Raw genomic sequence first — 17,603 nt, 5'->3', positions numbered from 1 at the left:
ACCACTGACATCAATGTATCAACAAGCTCAATGATATATATCATCAATGACGGAAATAACATCAACGAGATGAGATTAATGAAATTAATAAGATAAATGTGATTCATTTGATTAATGATCAATTTAAAGTTTTCTAAGGTGGATCATATTGTGTCATGTGCAGACCGGCTACCTGGTCTCCACAGTCACTGATTTCTTCTGGAAGGGTATCCTCTTTACAGCTCTCGGTGGGTTTGTCCATTTTGAACCGGTCTGCGTAGTTTGCCGCACTCAATTTGACATCTGCAACAGAACGTGACAGAACGAGATGCTTGGCTCTGTCACCAGTATATGGAAGTAAAAGTTTTCCCATTGTAGTCTCAGTGCTGTGCAATGGGTGCATGAGTATTTGAACTTGTGTAACCTGCAATAATGAGATCTGCTTGAATACATCCTTTGAGAATATTCAGTGTTAGAGGCTTGCTCACAGGTTCTTCAATTTGGAAGGAACTTTACCATTTTGAAGAAACTCATCGGCTTGCACACTGTTGAAGTTTCCACAAAGTCCACACGTTAGGCCCTGATACTTCTCGTTCATTTCAATCTGCAACACACAGACAACCCTATCATTCCAGTACTGTATCTCTGTATGAAAAATCATAATGTGAATGATTGATCTCCTAAATGGGATAAAAGGCATTTCACATATTTCTATTGCATGTATTGAAATGGTGCCACAGTCTGCTGGGGGCTGAAGGGTCATTTTAGGATATAATCAATCTATCCAAGGCTAAACGCTGAGTGAAATCCTTTTGTTCATTAGCTTTCCAAAAGTCACACACTCCAACACACTCACACACACACACACACACACACACACACACACACACACACACACACACACACACACACACACACACACACACACACACACACACACACACACACCACTAGGAGACATACGCATGCAATGAGTGTATAATCTTTAACAGATATTTGTACTGCTATGTATAGTATTTGTACATTCTGAAACACGTGTAAATTAAAGCAACTAAATTGCTTCGTCATGTGAAATCAAGAGTTTGTTTGTGTGTGGTTGTGTGGTTGTGTGGTTGTGTGTGCGTGTGTGCATGTGCGTGTGTGTTTGTGTGCGTATGTGTGTGTGTGTGTGTGTGTGTGATTGTGCGTGTGTGCGTGTGTGCGTGTGTGTGTGTGTGTGTGTGTGTGTGTGTGTGTGTGTGTGTATGTGTTTATTTACATCAAGTGAGTCGTCCATATTCCAAAAAGCTCTGATTCCCAGTTTAGCTTTGATGGTCAACGAGGAGAAGACCTTCTCAATGGACACACCAGATACGATGGATGGCAGAGATACCCTGAAACAGACAGGGAGCTCCTTCAGTGATGAGTGCATTACTATATGACTATGTACAACTAACATTTCACCTCCTAACTCCTGTTCTTTCCAAATGAGTAAACCCTGTATAAATGTCTCTAAGTGAAATTAATTTGATATGTGTGTAGCCAAAGTTAACTTTTAATCCTTAGCTAGTATTATTGGGCATCATAGGGTAAACGTACTCCTGGCCATTGACGACTACAGAAGTCTTGGTCAGCTCAACCACAGCCCCATCCAGCTTCATGACGATCTCAGTGATGGTAGCGGAGCCGTTGACTATCTCTCGTCTGATCTGGATGTTGAAATCCTCATAGCTGTTCTTGCAGTCTGAGGTGAGGACATAGTTGCAGGTGGATGGCAGCTGGAAGAATTCTCCGTCGAAGGTCTTTAAGTGAAAGTTTCCCCAAGTTGAGCACACTCGGTTGATGTGGAAATCTAAGGAGGAAACAGAAAGTATTAATAGCCTTTAGTCCCCCCCCCCTATTGTCCTATTTAGATTTACTTTAGCCACTTAATCTTGACCTATGTCTTGTGAGGATTGCCCTAAATTAATTATTGGGCTTATCTGTCCAGCGGCCATGGTGTAGCAGGTGATGGGCTCCTTAGGAACATTTCTATTAATAGGGTTAAGTTGACCGGAGGTCCTTTTTAGTCGATTACTATAGCGAAGGCTCCAGAGCAACTAATGACCCATGTGACTTGACGGATATCATGTATGATGATGATTGGCTGAGGTTAACCGTGCCTTTTGCAAAACAACACGGCGGCAAGATGTACATCATTTTCCAATTTTGACCATTTTGGGCATCCATGTTGTTTTGTCAGTAGACTTCATCATACTTTAGCAGGTAGAACCATCGACCCCAAAGGTCACAAAGTTAGTCCTGCTCAAGTCAAACATTCTGTCTATGAGCTGTGGTAATTTAAGTCACAAGACATTTTTATGCCACGCCCCAATTGAACAAACTTGCACATTAAGCAGGACTTAAATCAGAATGGGTACTGGGTACTGGTGACACTATTATGATGACCTTAAAAAAAATCTAACTATAAGTTAGTTGACGGAAAGAAAGAATTAGAGAAAGAAAGCACAATACGCAACATATCTGTACTCAATAATTAATATGTACTTGTTACAATATTTGTTTTACATACTGACATAACATCAATCACACCAGTCTATTCTAAACTTAGCTTACCAACCATCTTAAACCCTTAAAATCTAGGCAATCTTTACACAAATTGTTAAATCCAAGGGATCCAAGTGATTATTAAAGAATGATGAATACAAATGTGTATATATATGTATATATATAAAGATTCACCAACCAGTTTGAGCGAGGGCCGCGGTGAAGAGCAGCAGCAACAACAGAAGCCCTACTGGGAAAATAAATGGAGTCCCCATGGCTGTCGTGAGGACTGATCGACTATGAGACACACCTGAGAAACAGGTGTCTTTATAAGTTGGTTGAGGTGGGGCCATCCTTTCTCATGTACGTGAATATGCATATTCCGGGATGTGGCTCTACAAACGTGGCATTAGTCTCACTCATCAAACCCTCCTTTTACCTACAATGCAGAGTGTTTGTGGTGTGTGTTTGTGTGTGTGTGTGTGTGTGTGTGTGTGTGTGTGTGTGTGTGTGTGTGTGTGTGTGTGTGTGTGTGTGTGTGTGTGTGTGTGTGTGTGTGTGTGTGTGTGTGCGTGCGTGCGTGCGTGTGTGCGTGTGTGTAAGAGGAGCGGGTTTTACTTATATATAATTTTGACAGCGTTGACATTTGAATCTAGCATACTCCCATAAAACTCAAGCACATTGGTGTAAGAGGTGCTCTGTCCAACAGTGTCAATCACTACCCTAGTGAGGCTCTTGTCTTATAAGAGATTACGCCGTTTTTTCCTGTCCCAACAACCGGCATTGCACAGTGTACTGAGTGCTTTGCAGTGAACAATTGAACCAAATATATTACACTCGAATGTGACAAAAAAAGAATCAGATTGCTTCCTTTTATCATTGATTATAATATTGATTTGACTTTGTGAATGTGACAAGCCAACCTCAGGACATCTCAGCACTTGTAATCGAAACACCTGCATGCTCACGCATTTAAGTGGCACTGACAAAGGCCAAACTCATACTGAAATTAAAGATGAGATCATATTACTACTTTAAGTTAAATTCTGGCTAAAATTGTACTTGTTGATGTAATTGTATGTTGCCAACTGGAGACATAAATTAACTTTTTTTGTTCTTTCCCAAGAAAAGATGGAAGGGACATAATTAATGGTTCACAATGCACTAACCTTCCCTATCTAACCTTAAGGCTTTATCATAACAACCAACTCCCTTAATAAATACATCATCGCTGTGGCTTAATTTATAAATAAATGTATTCAGCATCTCTCATCTTCAGGCAATTAACCTTCACATCGAGGAGAACTGTAATGAGCTTTTAGATTTTAGAGTAGAAGTAGCAGTTAATATAATATATTACATACATATTCCGTTTAGGTTGTGTGTTAGAATGAGTGTCCCTTATATCTACTGTAGAGATAAGCTTACCAATGAGGTCAAACATTCAAGATGAGGGAATAGATCCAATTATCTTATGTATATAGATGGAACCTACAACTAATAAATGGTGGGTCTAATCGTGTCTGTAGTGCCATGAATTGGCCAAGAGAGCAGAAGCTTCACTGGTTCAGAGTAAAGACTACACGATTCTCAGACATTCCTCCACGATTTAACATGTCACACTATACGATCACAGAGCCAGGAAATCAGGCGTTGTCTCGTCGGAAGACTGGCCACACTACAAGATTCGAGGTGCGATGCTCTCTACTTTGTATCATTCGCGTTTGCAATATATTTAGAACATCTAAGGTTTAGAACTGTCATAGAGCGTAGTGCAGTGAAGTCAGTTGGTAAACACTGCGCGTGAGCTCGAGCTGTTCGTGGGGTTCACTCACGCAATGGGGGGCGGGGTTCCCTCATGTCAACAATGGATACGTCATGCGATTCCCCAAAAAATGCCAAACTTTTCGTCGTGGGGTTTTCGAACGTCGCAGACGAAAACATCGCAGATCGCAAGCATGTCACGATATTGAGTTACAATGATGAATTCTTATAGTCTAGTAGTGGAGATTATCTAATAGTCTTCCGAACAAAGATTAACTCCGTTTTATTAGGTAGGCAGATTAACCTAAAAGCCATGTGTTCATTATCTTTTTGCAACTCTTAAATTTAAGTTAGAAAAGGTCATTATTATTGAATTGTTATTATTGATATTAATTTATTCAAAATAGATATCAATTTTAATTCTGCCACTATTTCTGGAATGGTAGCACATTTCATTTTTTCTTTGTTCTTTTGTGCATTTTGGCAAATTCATCTAGTTTGATCCAAATTGAGTCCAGCTGCCGGAAGTCTGCTTTCACTTGACTACCCTGCGTTCACACCAAAAGATGCAAAAAGTTGACGCGCGGCACGATCCCATTCAAAGTGAACGTAGAGACGCGTTGCTGCTTTGCTGCCGCAGCACTTGCTGCCGAGAAAACGGGCAGCAAAATTTGATTTGCGGCGCGTCAAAATCTGATTAGCAGCGCAGCATGCCCGTGCCCGCTGCCGGCGGGCGCGTTCACGTATTTTACGGCGCGTCAAATGCTGCTCGAGTTGAAATATTTCAACTTTTCGGCAGCAAACGCGTGATGACAGCCAATCAGCGTTCAACAGAGTTGCCACTGAGGCGTTGCCACTGAGTGACATGCCGTAACAGCCAATCAGTGTTATTCCCTTGGAGTTACCTTGAGTTCACTACCTGATCCAGATCAAAGCGCTAAAATGGAGGAGAAGATAATAATTGCAGTCTCCGCATACCCGGTGATCTTCAACACCACCGTGGCCAGTTATAAGTGTCCAATACACACACACATATATATATATATATATATATATATATATATATAAGTATAAATGTCCAACCGAGAGATCCTAGCACTGATCCTAGCTAGCAGGTCATCAAACTGGGCCGGAATCAACCTCGAATAGCGCTGGAAGCGTTCGTCATCCAGACGGAGCTCCTGCAGAAGACGGTGAAATTCACCGAGCTCTGTACGGCTCCGAATGGTCTCATGAACCCATAAACGACGGGCATTCCGACGTCTCTTCCTCTTCCACAACAGGTAAAGACATGCAATGCTCGTAATGTCGGCCATGGTTGTGAATGAATTCAGAAGCACCGCGGGCAAAACTTGCCGCGCAACAAAACTTTTTGATACGATAAAATAATGCTTTATATATCCCAATAATTATTATAACATGGAAATAAAATGATCTGTTGAGCTGTAGGAATCTAAAGTTGGAGAAATACAGTGAATTTTATTGATTTAACTGGTGCAATCAAATCTTATAGGCCTACATTCTAATTGATAAGATATCATTTACTCAGGGATCAGTGACCACTTTAAGCACCCAATATTCACGGGCATTTGATCGTCTTATAAACCACTTTGACTTCCCTACTATCTCAACCAAAGAAAGGATTCAATAAAATTAACATTAATATTAACATTAATATTAACATTAAAAAACACTTTTGTAGTTTAGTTGTTTTTTTTTACTTTTTTTAACTTTTTTAGATAATTAAGGTGAGAGCTTAAATAAAACAGCTAGCTTTGGAGTTTATTTACAATTGTTATGCTGAATAAGCATAGACATTCTTGCATTTTAGGAAAACATTAATTGTTTCACCTGACTCACTGAGCAATACAAAACAACAAGCAAAATGAGCTTGCTATAATCTGTTTCACAGTATTAATTCTTAATATCTTGGATAGGGAACACAATATTGTCCATTGTCTCAATGTCAACATGACTCGTGTTGCTCTAAGGAGGAGTGTTGCAGTGTTGGCGTTGAAATCAGAATGCATTTGTATTCATCGTTCTGTGAGTCAGCACTCCAAATCCAGGATATGCATCCTGGGGTGCATCCTAAAGAAACACGGCTTTGCTTTTTTTCATTTTGGGAATTTAATAATTATTTAGGAATTTCCAATGGAATAGTGGTTAGGGTTAGGGTAGTAGTGGTTAGGGTTAGGGTTAGGGTAGTCGTGGTTAGGGATAGGGTAGTAGTGGTTAGGGTTAGGGTTAAGGCCAATTTCCACCAGAACCGGCACGGGAGCGCCACGGCAGCGAGGCGGCTGTGTTCCGTACTGCAATCCCCACTGGAAGCGACACGGACACGTTCCGACTAATGGCTCAAGACGTGCATAATTATAATAATTATTCATACAATATTATTCACGAGTTATATTCAAACCATATATATTATAATATACATTATAATATATATATACCTTATAATCAACCATACACATAACCCATTAAATAAGGTAGACTTATGATTTCTAGATGTCATGGCAACGTCCACTCGCGACACTGGGCTTGCGAGGCATTGACGCAGACTTTAATTTCTTCTTTGCCACTGATTAGCTATTGATACCATAGATAGACTGTATAATATTACAATACCCTGAGAATTGCAGAGGGATCGATGTTAGCTCATGAATATTCATGAGCAAAGGCAAACTGATTGGCTGTAGTCGTGTTCTTAGACACGGCAGCGAACCGGCAACTTTCTGAAATAGAAGAGGCAAGTATCGTCAACGTCAACGAAGTGACAGTTTGTGGACGGTTCTGTACCGTGCCGGTGCCGTACCCAGTGGAATAGCCTACGTTGACTTTAATGGTTTCTATTAGTTTCGGCGACCGGTTCGCTGCCGTGCCGCTTCCGTGCCGATTCCGGTGGAAATTGGCCTTTAGGGTAGTAGTGGTTAGGGTTAGGGTTAGGGTTAGGGTAGTAGTGGTTAGGGTTAGGGTAGTAGTGGTTAGGGTTAGGGTAGTAGTGGTTAGGGTTAGGGTAGTAGTGGTTAGGGTTAGGGTAGTAGTGGTTAGGGTTAGGGTAGTAGTGGTTAGGGTAGTAGTGGTTAGGGTTAGGGATAGGGTAGTAGTGGTTAGGGTTAGGGTAGTAGTGGTTAGGGTAAGGGTAGTAGTGGTTAGGGTTAGGGTTAGGGTAGTAGTGGTTAGGGTTAGGGTAGTAGTGGTTAGGGTTAGGGTAGTAGTGGTTAGGGTTGTAATGGTTAGGGTAAGGGTTAGGGTAGTAGTGGTTAGGGTTAGGGTAGTAGTGGTTAGGGTTAGGGTAGTAGTGGTTAGGGTTAGGGTAGTAGTGGTTAGGGTTAGGGTAGTAGTGGTTAGGGTAAGGGTAGTAGTGGTTAGGGTAAGGGTTAGGGTAGTAGTGGTTAGGCTTAGGGTAGTAGTGGTTAGGGTTGTAATGGTTAGGGTAAGGGTTAGGGTAGTAGTGGTTAGGGATAGGGTAGTAGTGGTTAGGGTTAGGGTTAGGGTAGTAGTGGTTAGGGTTGTAATGGTTAGGGTAAGGGTTAGGGTAGTAGTGGTTAGGGTTGTAATGGTTAGGGTAAGGGTTAGGGTAGTAGTGGTTAGGGTTGTAATGGTTAGGGTAAGGGTTAGGGTAGTAGTGGTTAGGGTTAGGGTAGTAGTGGTTAGGGTTAGGGTAGTAGTGGTTAGGGTTAGGGTAGTAGTGGTTAGGGTTAGGGTAGTAGTGGTTAGGGTTAGGGTAGTAGTGGTTAGGCTTAGGGTAGTAGTGGTTAGGGTTAGGGTAGTAGTGGTTAGGGTTAGGGTAGTAGTGGTTAGGGTTAGGGTAGTAGTGGTTAGGGTTAGGGATGTAGTGGTTAGGGTTAGGGTTGTGATGGTTAGGGTAAGGGTTAGGGTAGTAGTGGTTAGGGATAGGGTAGTAGTGGTTAGGGTTAGGGTAGTAGTGGTTAGGGTTAGGGTAGTAGTGGTTAGGGTTAGGGTAGTAGTGGTTAGGGTTAGGGTAGTAGTGGTTAGGGTTAGGGTAGTAGTGGTTAGGGTTAGGGTAGTAGTGGTTAGGGTTAGGGTAGTAGTGGTTAGGGTTAGGGTAGTAGTGGTTAGGGTTAGGGTTGTAATGGTTAGGGTTAGGGTAGTAGTGGTTAGGGTAAGGGTTAGGGTAGTAGTGGTTAGGGTTAGGGTAGTAGTGGTTAGGGATAGGGTAGTAGTGGTTAGGGTTAGGGTAGTAGTGGTTAGGGTTAGGGTAGTAGTGGTTAGGGTAGTAGTGGTTAGGGTAGTAGTGGTTAGGGTTAGGGTAGTAGTGGTTAGGGTAGTAGTGGTTAGGGTTAGGGTAGTAGTGGTTAGGGTTAGGGTTGTAGTGGTTAGGGTTAGGGTAGTAGTGGTTAGGGTTAGGGTTGTAGTGGTTAGGGTTAGGGTTGTAGTGGTTAGGGATAGGGTTGTAGTGGTTAGGGTTAGGGTAGTAGTGGTTAGGGTTAGGGTTGTAGTGGTTAGGGTTAGGGTAGTAGTGGTTAGGGTTAGGGTAGTAGTGGTTAGGGTTAGGGTTGTAATGGTTAGGGATAGGATAGTAGTGGTTAGGGTTAGGGATGTAGTGGTTAGGGTTAGGGTTAGGGTAGTAGTGGTTAGGGTTAGGGTTGTAGTGGTTAGGGATAGGGTAGTAGTGGTTAGGGTTAGGGTAGTAGTGGTTAGGGTTAGGGTAGTAGTGGTTAGGGATAGGGTAGTAGTGGTTAGGGTTAGGGATGTAGTGGTTAGGGTAAGGGTTAGGGTAGTAGTGGTTAGGGATAGGGTAGTAGTGGTTAGGGTTAGGGTAGTAGTGGTTAGGGTTAGGGTTGTAGTGGTTAGGGTTAGGGTAGTAGTGGTTAGGGTTAGGGTAGTAGTGGTTAGGGATAGGGTAGTAGTGGTTAGGGTTAGGGTAGTAGTGGTTAGGGATAGGGTAGTAGTGGTTAGGGTTAGGGTAGTAGTGGTTAGGGTTAGGGTAGTAGTGGTTAGGGTTAGGGTAGTAGTGGTTAGGGTTAGGGTAGTAGTGGTTAGGGATAGGGTAGTAGTGGTTAGGGTTAGGGTAGTAGTGGTTAGGGTTAGGGTAGTAGTGGTTAGGGTTAGGGTAGTAGTGGTTAGGGTTAGGGTAGTAGTGGTTAGGGATAGGGTAGTAGTGGTTAGGGTAAGGGTTACGCACTTATCACTGTTCGACGTGGAGGGATTACATTTGAAAAAACCTTGTGTCGAATGAAGACGCTCAAGGACACCCTTTGCGTCAGCAGTTAACGCCAAAAGCCCCTGAACAAGCATCGATTATCGACGCACTCGGAGTGAGACTGTGTTGGTCTAGCTCAACTACACTTTTTTATATGACTAAAATATTTAACCTTGGTTCACATATTCCTTCATGACATATACCTCTACTTTTATTTGAGCATGGCGCCTACTGCATTTATATCTGTTAGAGATTATAAATGAATGAATTCATTTATATGGTTGTTGCGGAACATCTCTCTTAAATCGTCCCACCTTGGTTTATTTGCTCTCCATTCATCGTTATGGAACCATGGACTGTGGCCAGGCCTTTATTGAGTACATGGTTTGCTCTCAATGACGAATCTGACTTGATGAATGTTAAACTAATTAGCCATGGCTATTTACCAAGGCTCTGAATACTTGTGCTATACACCCATCGTTCAAAGAAGGGCAGGACCTCAGGCTGTGTGCTGTGTGTAGTTATGATGCTCTGGCGGTCTTCGTCCTGTCTCCATGCTGTATGAAGCCGCAGTGTTTCCAGGAGCCTCTGGAAAGACAAGTGCAAACACATGCATGCACGCACAAAAGCGTGCCGACACGCTACTTTTATCTGTGTTGTGCATTACCGGTGTCCCTAGAGCACCGTCACAAACCCTGTCTACAAGAGGGCCATCTCAACCCTCACAATATCAATAAGAGAACTATCATTTTATAGCCGAGCCGAATTAAGAGTTATTAATAATGTCTAAAACAGGGCGTACCAAGTTTTGTCTCATCGCCAACCGTGGCAAAGAAATGTATTCCATTCTTACGACAATGAAAGGCAATTGACGTGGCATGCATTTCTCTGCACAACACCTGTATTGTGCTTGACCCCAGCGTTACGACCAATGTTGCAGGAGGTGGTCGAGCTACCTTGACTGCAGCAACCCTGTAGGACTGCATGAATAAAGTTGGGTAAAGCATTAAAATACATCCAGTCACAGGGGGGGGCGTACAATTGGGATTCAGTTGGAGATGTGCGAGTCATAAGAGCAGGGATTTTACAGCTCGTTGCTTCGGTACCTGGCAATGAAGATTTGTTCAAATAGTATGTTGCTGTTTCTGTGCTTCCTTGTATACACGTTGGTTTAAGCCTGGTGCTCCTCGAGTCATACATGTTAATACTCCTGATGTTGCCATTGACCAAGGCCCCACCAGCAGACCTTGAGATGTTGCCAGGGCCTCTCTCTGTCTACTACAGACCTCCTCCTCAAACCTAATCAAGGACTTGATTAATTCTGAGAACCTTTTATTGTCTAATCTACATCTAATTGTCTAGCCACAGGACCCATGTGGCTGTAGTAGGATGTTGATGTTTTTCCTCAATATAGTTTGAGAATAAGACAATCCTGCATGCAATACAATTAACATAATGTTATAAGACAAATACTGGGGCCGGTAATTACCATAATGAATAACAAAATTCAAGAGAAGCATCTGGAATTTGCCCCATTTGTTCAATAAGAGGCAGGGTGAGGTAAATGAACAAAAAGGTATGTTGTACGGGTTATATTTGCTTGCTTTAGGTCCTTTGGGTCACAGGGGGGGTTTAGATGGAACATTTTATGTCCTTTTATGTGGTGTTTGTATGAGTAGCGGTCACTGCTGTGGTCATTTGGTCTTCTACTTGCCAGAGAGACCGATATGGAAGTGAAATTACTATAAGCTGAAGCTTGATGTTTCATACCAGTAAGAATTCAAATTAGACCGGTGCAAAGAAAGTCTGCAATTGTTGATTTAATGCATTTAAACACACACAGACACACAAACAAACATGAACCACACACGCAAAATAAAAATAGACGGAAGCACAATGAGTTGCATTGAGTGGGTTTAATTGTTGCACATAATGAAGAAAAAACGAAAATGACAATAATGAAATCTAACAATAACATCGCATAACTGCGAGACTATACATAGATTTGTATTTCAACACACTTGATGGCTTCCGAAAAGTATATAATATGTTGGTGTTTCGCTTAATGCAAACAAAAATGAATAGGCCATAGATTTGGTTCTGTGAGGTGGTGTACTGTGGTCGCTCCCTCATCTCCTCCGTCGGCTGGACTTCAACACCCCTGGCGAGGCGGTGCGCCCCGCGGCGGTGCACTCCGTCTTCAAGCATCCACAGGTGTTGATGTGGTCGTACGTGAAATCCACCTCGGTGCTGTCGGGGCAGATCAGGCGGACCGTGCGCTCGGATGTCGACATCTCTCGACAGCAGGTGCAGGTATGCTCCAGGGACCTCCTCTGGGAAGAGTAGCTAGAGGTGGGGGCAAGTAGGAAACACAGAGGGTGTGTTGAGGAGAACAGCATTGATATCATCATTATCATGTAATAGCAATGCAAAGTTGATGGGGGTTTGATGAGCTGATGAGTTCTAGGTAGGACAGTGGTTGACGTACTATGTGAAGGTTCCACAGGCTCCACCACAGGATGTCATGTTTATAAGCTCCTTTGAGAGGCAGCCCATGTTCTCAATAGTGATGGCTGTTGTGGTCAGGTTGCACTGGTCACGTCTCATGCCTGGACCGCATGGAAAATGAAAAAGAGCAATTACAATGAGCAGACGGCAGGATGTTTATTATATTTAAATTTAAGTTTTATTTAAATATAAGAAAAAGACTTCAAGGGAAACAAACTCACAAGTATAGCAGCATCCATCGTAGAGAGTTTCAGTTCCCTAGGAGGAAATAGACAGATATGAATTCTAACTACCAATGTGTCAGTAGGAGAACATCCCTAACCCTAGGGCTATTAGGGTAGTAGACATCAGTTTCCATGATGAATTGTTGTGTGTGTGTGTGTGTGTGTGCACGCATATGTGTCTGTGCGTGCACGTGTAAGTCTGCATGAAATTGTGCATGTGTGTGTGTGTGCATTTGCATACAGGTATGCAATCGCTTGGGTTGTAGAGAGGACAGACGATCTTGGCCTCAATGGTGACCAACTGATTGGCAATCTTCAGGCACTCAAACTTCAGACATGGGAACCCAGGTGCCGTCCAAATGCTACCAGGCTTTATGAAACGAGAGACACAGGATAGTCTTGATGGTTTCCTTACGATGACCTGACCATACATATCTATATCCATTCTGGATGACACATAGTCACACGTATATCACATGTTCACGTGCATGCAAGTTCGTACACATACCAGGAACGTGTTGGTGGTGTTGTCGGGCAGCACAGCAATGCAACTTGTTTGGACACATTTCCCACAGCAGTGGCCTGCAATGGTCTGGTACTCATAACCCTGGAAACATAGACAGGCACACACATAAAGATACGTACATGCAAGCGTGCAAGAACAGACAAACGTGCCCACGCACACAAATACATTTAGGACTAACCACAAAGTCACAATGAAAGAAAAGTCAAAGGTGTATGCATTAGTGTGTGTGTGTGTGTGGGTGTGGGTGTGGGTGTGTGTTTGTGTTTGTCTTTAAAGAGAGAGAGAAGTGGAACTCTTACCAGGGTGCAGAGTGTGTCACATGGTATAGGCTTGCATTGTACTTCGTTTAGTTTGGTGCTGTGGTCGATCATGGCAGTGCAGATGCATTCCTCGCATCGAGGTCCATTCACCTGGTCACCTACCTATAGGGTTTGGGAAGTGGGTACATTTCTGCTAAGCACCCTTGTTCAGACAGAATCCTGTGCCAGCCATCTCTAAATGTAATTTATCTTAACATCGAGATTAGTGCCAACTTCTAAGCTAAAACCACAATCAATCTTAAGCATCCTTGAGCAAACCCTTACACTTATTTCCCCCAAAAACAGTATATCTTATTTGAAATAATCAGAAATCACCAGAAATGCTCCTGTATCTCCAGTTTGCAGATTTCTTACCTGATACGTGTGGTTTCCGTAAACACACACTCCCGGTTTCGGTGGAACTGCAGAAAAAACAAACCGTGGTTGAATTTAAATAGTGAAATGAATAGTTAACTCACATTTCCCACATTATATCGGTCTCCAACAGATTTGATCAAGAGCAGTTTTTGTCATTTTTCATATCGTTTTTGGCCAACCCCCTTAAGGCTTGACATGCACGGATGCAAAGAAGACACTTTTACTATGCACTCACCACATTCAGGCTTGGGGCAACAGGCTCCCATTTGTATGGTAAGATTGTAGCCAGGAGGGCAGGGGGGAATAGGCTTGCACTCCTGTAGATTGCACTCTGTTAGAAGAAACGGGTAGTTAATGAAGGAAAACCTGCTTGTCCGGCTTCCAAAGAAAAACGTATTATTTTCATGAATATTATTTTGCTTATCAAAAGCGTGCCCAGTGCTAACAGCATTCCTTCGAGTGTTGACTTAATTAAACACATAACCTCCCTTTTTTTTAAGTAAGACAATTTCCCATCCAGCATCCCCTGTGGTAATGATTTAATTAAACACTTTACCTCTTTGAAACAAAGTGAAATGTGTTGATACTAAAGCTTAAATGTGTTGAAACTAAAACTGATTTGAATGTGCAAAATAGGCCTTATTCACCTAGCATCCATCTTCTAGATGATAGCTTGGAGAGAAATGTAATAAAATGGCCACTAGGTGATTAAGGCCTATAGCAGATTATTATTTTACCACACTCTTACCGCACTTCTGCTTGGAGCAACATTCCCCCGTCTCTGTGACTGTGATTTGGCCCTCTTGGACACAACTGAGAGGTGGTAGTATTGGGCATTGAATATGCTGGCACGTGTAGTTTTCCCTGCCCCGACAGGTGCACACATCACAGCCCTGTTCCCATGTCTCATTGACCTGTAAAAGAAAAGTAGACGCAGGCGCTTTAATGGTCTGCCGTACGCTGGGCGGTTACTGGACGGTATTATTGGACAGTATTATATTCCTGTATAAAGGGAAGGAGGATGAAGGAATTCAATATTTACCATCTTCCATTCATCATTTTTCAAGACACAAATATCTGTCGGGAAAACAAAAGACACAATCTATTGAACCAACTTAGTCTACACATCGATTGAGTTCCGAAATTAGGCCCATATATCTCGGCTCCTGAATTCGCTGTAAAATGTTTGCTAGATAAAGGGTACTACAGCATGCATACAGTGCTATGCTTATTTGTGAGCGCTTTAGGGGTCTGAATTAAATAATAAGACATTGCTATTGAAGCAAATGGCAAAATGTCAATATACATAGCAAAAGCAATGTAATTAGGTCTCTTACCACAAGACGGCACACATATGTTTGAGGCGATGTTGAGCTGGACAGATCCCGGTGGGCAGTAACACCCCTCACACTTCTTGGAGGTCAAGGCAGTAAAGATGTTCTTGTTGTAGATGAACTCATAATTGTATCTGGATGTAAAAAATGCACACACTATGTCATGGTCGTAATTGTCCCCACACGAAGAATGATCCCATGCGTTTTATATCATGAATAGGTGTTAACAGTATAGCCAGGCACCGTCAAGATAAAGGTAGGCTACACAAGCCATGAAGCACTAACAATTATTACATGGAACACCTGTTATGCAACTAGACATTTCTGATACTTATTCCAATAATGCGTTGTATTCCCCGAGACCACTTCCACATCCTTAATGTAATACTTTTCTCAATCAAAACAATAACAAAATACAGTTGTTTGATCATCGTGAAGTAACTTGGGATAATGTGAGTTGCTGTCATACCACCATTGAGTGAAAATCGATCAGACGGTGACTCATGTTGATGTGCACGTTAAAAGTTACGATGTCATTTCATTCTAATATAATTTCCGCAAGTAACTGATGAAGTGTCATTTTGAGGCTTCAGATATCGTGCTTTTCGGGGCTAAGCATGGCTCGAACAATGGTAAAGGTTCGACACGATTGTTTATTCAGAGATACGGTAAACGGACATGAACTTTGGCGGTGCATATGTGTGGCCGGAATGACAAAGAAGCCATGCATACAGTGTCTGATTTACCCAGTTAAATATTGAGTCCATGTTGTTGCAATGGGTGTAATGGTAAAGAAGCCACGTCTATAGGGTCTGATTTATCTCAGAACCATACAACTATAGGCCTATATCTATGGTGTTGTCTTGACCACTTAGGCCTATGTTTAGACGCATGAACTATCAGAACTTGTATTAGCATTACGAATGTTTGGCCCTATCAGTTAAAATTGTTAGCTTTAATATCGTGTCGTCTAATGCATTAATATGATACATTTATTTACCTGATAACATGACAAGGAGACAGTCGGGCAGCAGCACTACATTGTTCGGACAATTTTTATACCCAATAGGTGAATTACAAAGTACCCTTTAGTAAACAATAGCCTAACTAAAATTGCAATTAAAGAGATGACTCACGTTTCAAAATGTTCCCAATGGATTAAAATCGCTGTTATGAAGTGTATCTCGATTACTACAAGAGCTGCTTGGCCAATGGTGCTCTAGTGTGGCTGTAGCGCACATATAGACTGCATATAATACAGGTTAACCCGTTAATAAAAATTAAACAGATTTGCATGCATTGGTTGATTGTGTCAGTGGCGAGCGGTGACGTTGACGCGACCAGAAATTAAGGAGTAATGGTCACAGCTTTGGGCACTGGTGCGTGAAACAGTAGGATCTTGTTAAATGTGAAATTCAGCTCAAGTTTATTTCCACCACACGGTGGAAATAAATGGTCAGGCAGCATTTTAGCGTATATGCCCAGAAATACTGTAGTCTTTCAAAACGCCTGCACATGCGTTACATTTGCACTTCATATGGACCGCTCGCCACTGGTATGTTGATGAGGGGAGAGCAAGACAAATGTTTACTACGCAGCCCTACAAGGAAATTATATTTGATCAATGGGAAATACTATTGAACGCGTGAGCCGTAGTTTAAGGACATAAAAAAAAAAAAATGACCCACCGACCCAAGTAGAGTCTATGTATGGGAAACACTTCATTAGATTCGTGGCTGCCTGCTGGCATGACCTAGGCCTACTTGTTAAAGTATGACATCGTAGTTCGCTAGATTGCAATTAAAGCATGAGGCATCCAAAACAACAAGCATTGTTTTTACAATACCTGTAATCACAAGTGGGCTCCACCCAAGGGCCGCAGGCTTCATACACTTTGGGACTGCCGCATGTGTATTCTGTAATTCCAAAATAAGAACAAAAGGGTTGATGCAAACAGAGACCTAAATACACTGAAAAAAAGGCTTGAATAGATAGAAAAGGTGTGTGTGTGTGTGTGTGTGTGTGTGTGTGTGTGTGTGTGTGTGTGTGGGTGTGGGTGTGGGTGTGGGTGTGTGTGTGTGGGTGTGTGCACGTGTTTGTGTTTGCTTGTAAAATTTCATGAACATTCCTCGCGTGTGATTATTATGCTCAGATGAAACACATTGCACTTTACATTCCTATTGTTAACAGGTGTACTGCGGGTTTGTAATGAGATCTAAGGCCCACAATGCAGTCCGGTCACAGGTTTGGTTTTAACTCAATATCATAAAATAAAATAGCACACACCACAGATTCCATCAGTGGCATTCCTCCAATCTATGCAAACACCGGCTTCAGCACATGCATAAGCGTAGGTCTGTATGCTTGTGCAGCCGATGATGTCAATGTCCATGTTGCAGACGTCAAATGTGCAGGCCACCATAAATGGCTCAAAGGGAACCACCTTATGGCACTTTCCAAACACACTGGAGAAGGGATTAAATATCGTGAGTATAGAGAATACAGAGAGTGACTATAGGAAGCTAGTATACCACAGTAGTACATTTAGGGTAATTAGAAGACTCTTTTATCCAAAGTGACTGACATTGTTCAGAAGAAAGAGAAACAATATATCGCTGCCGGTACAGTAAGGATGTACATAGAACCAAGTGCCAAGCAATAACGATTGTTACGTATACAGCAAAAGCTAACTAGGATAAGATGCTACCCATTTTTAAGTGTACTATTTTAAGTGCAAGGACATAAAACACAATACATGTGTAAGTGGTGGTGGGGGGGGGGTAAGCTATTTAGAGTCTAGTTGAACTCTGAACTACTACATATACGTTACTATTAATGTGAAACCGGACAACATTTAGTAAAATATACTTAAAAACATCTACTTGAAATGAATAG

At 42.2% G+C, this 17,603-nt stretch overlaps 2 protein-coding genes across 2 annotated transcripts in view; both read right to left on the bottom strand.

Annotated features, from left to right (window-relative positions):
- Positions 1 to 2,793, bottom strand: part of LOC132472425 (mucin-2) — a 36,053-nt gene extending 33,260 nt beyond the window's left edge. Inside the window, exons 1-5 of the mRNA XM_060072027.1 lie at positions 2,705 to 2,793; positions 1,558 to 1,810; positions 1,238 to 1,352; positions 496 to 583; positions 173 to 282 (exon numbers count right to left, since the gene is read on the bottom strand). Coding sequence (XP_059928010.1) covers positions 173 to 282; positions 496 to 583; positions 1,238 to 1,352; positions 1,558 to 1,810; positions 2,705 to 2,780 — 642 coding nt within the window. The 5' untranslated portion in view covers positions 2,781 to 2,793. The remainder of the gene's footprint in view (positions 1 to 172; positions 283 to 495; positions 584 to 1,237; positions 1,353 to 1,557; positions 1,811 to 2,704) is intronic.
- An 8,446-nt stretch (positions 2,794 to 11,239) lies between these two features.
- The window catches only part of LOC132472335 (mucin-5AC-like), a 35,875-nt gene continuing 29,511 nt past the window's right edge, over positions 11,240 to 17,603 (bottom strand). The window contains exons 35-47 of the mRNA XM_060071918.1: positions 16,995 to 17,173; positions 16,555 to 16,624; positions 14,712 to 14,842; positions 14,417 to 14,451; positions 14,123 to 14,288; positions 13,610 to 13,705; positions 13,372 to 13,418; positions 12,997 to 13,119; positions 12,680 to 12,778; positions 12,413 to 12,541; positions 12,169 to 12,205; positions 11,928 to 12,048; positions 11,240 to 11,785 (exon numbers count right to left, since the gene is read on the bottom strand). Coding sequence (XP_059927901.1) covers positions 11,569 to 11,785; positions 11,928 to 12,048; positions 12,169 to 12,205; positions 12,413 to 12,541; positions 12,680 to 12,778; positions 12,997 to 13,119; positions 13,372 to 13,418; positions 13,610 to 13,705; positions 14,123 to 14,288; positions 14,417 to 14,451; positions 14,712 to 14,842; positions 16,555 to 16,624; positions 16,995 to 17,173 — 1,450 coding nt within the window. The 3' untranslated portion in view covers positions 11,240 to 11,568. The remainder of the gene's footprint in view (positions 11,786 to 11,927; positions 12,049 to 12,168; positions 12,206 to 12,412; positions 12,542 to 12,679; positions 12,779 to 12,996; positions 13,120 to 13,371; positions 13,419 to 13,609; positions 13,706 to 14,122; positions 14,289 to 14,416; positions 14,452 to 14,711; positions 14,843 to 16,554; positions 16,625 to 16,994; positions 17,174 to 17,603) is intronic.

This window comes from Gadus macrocephalus, chromosome 14, assembly GCF_031168955.1.
Source record: "Gadus macrocephalus chromosome 14, ASM3116895v1".
Taxonomy (NCBI): Eukaryota; Metazoa; Chordata; class Actinopteri; order Gadiformes; family Gadidae; genus Gadus; species Gadus macrocephalus.
Note: the sequence above shows the minus strand (reverse complement) of the source record. Positions and strands in the feature narration are given on the sequence as shown.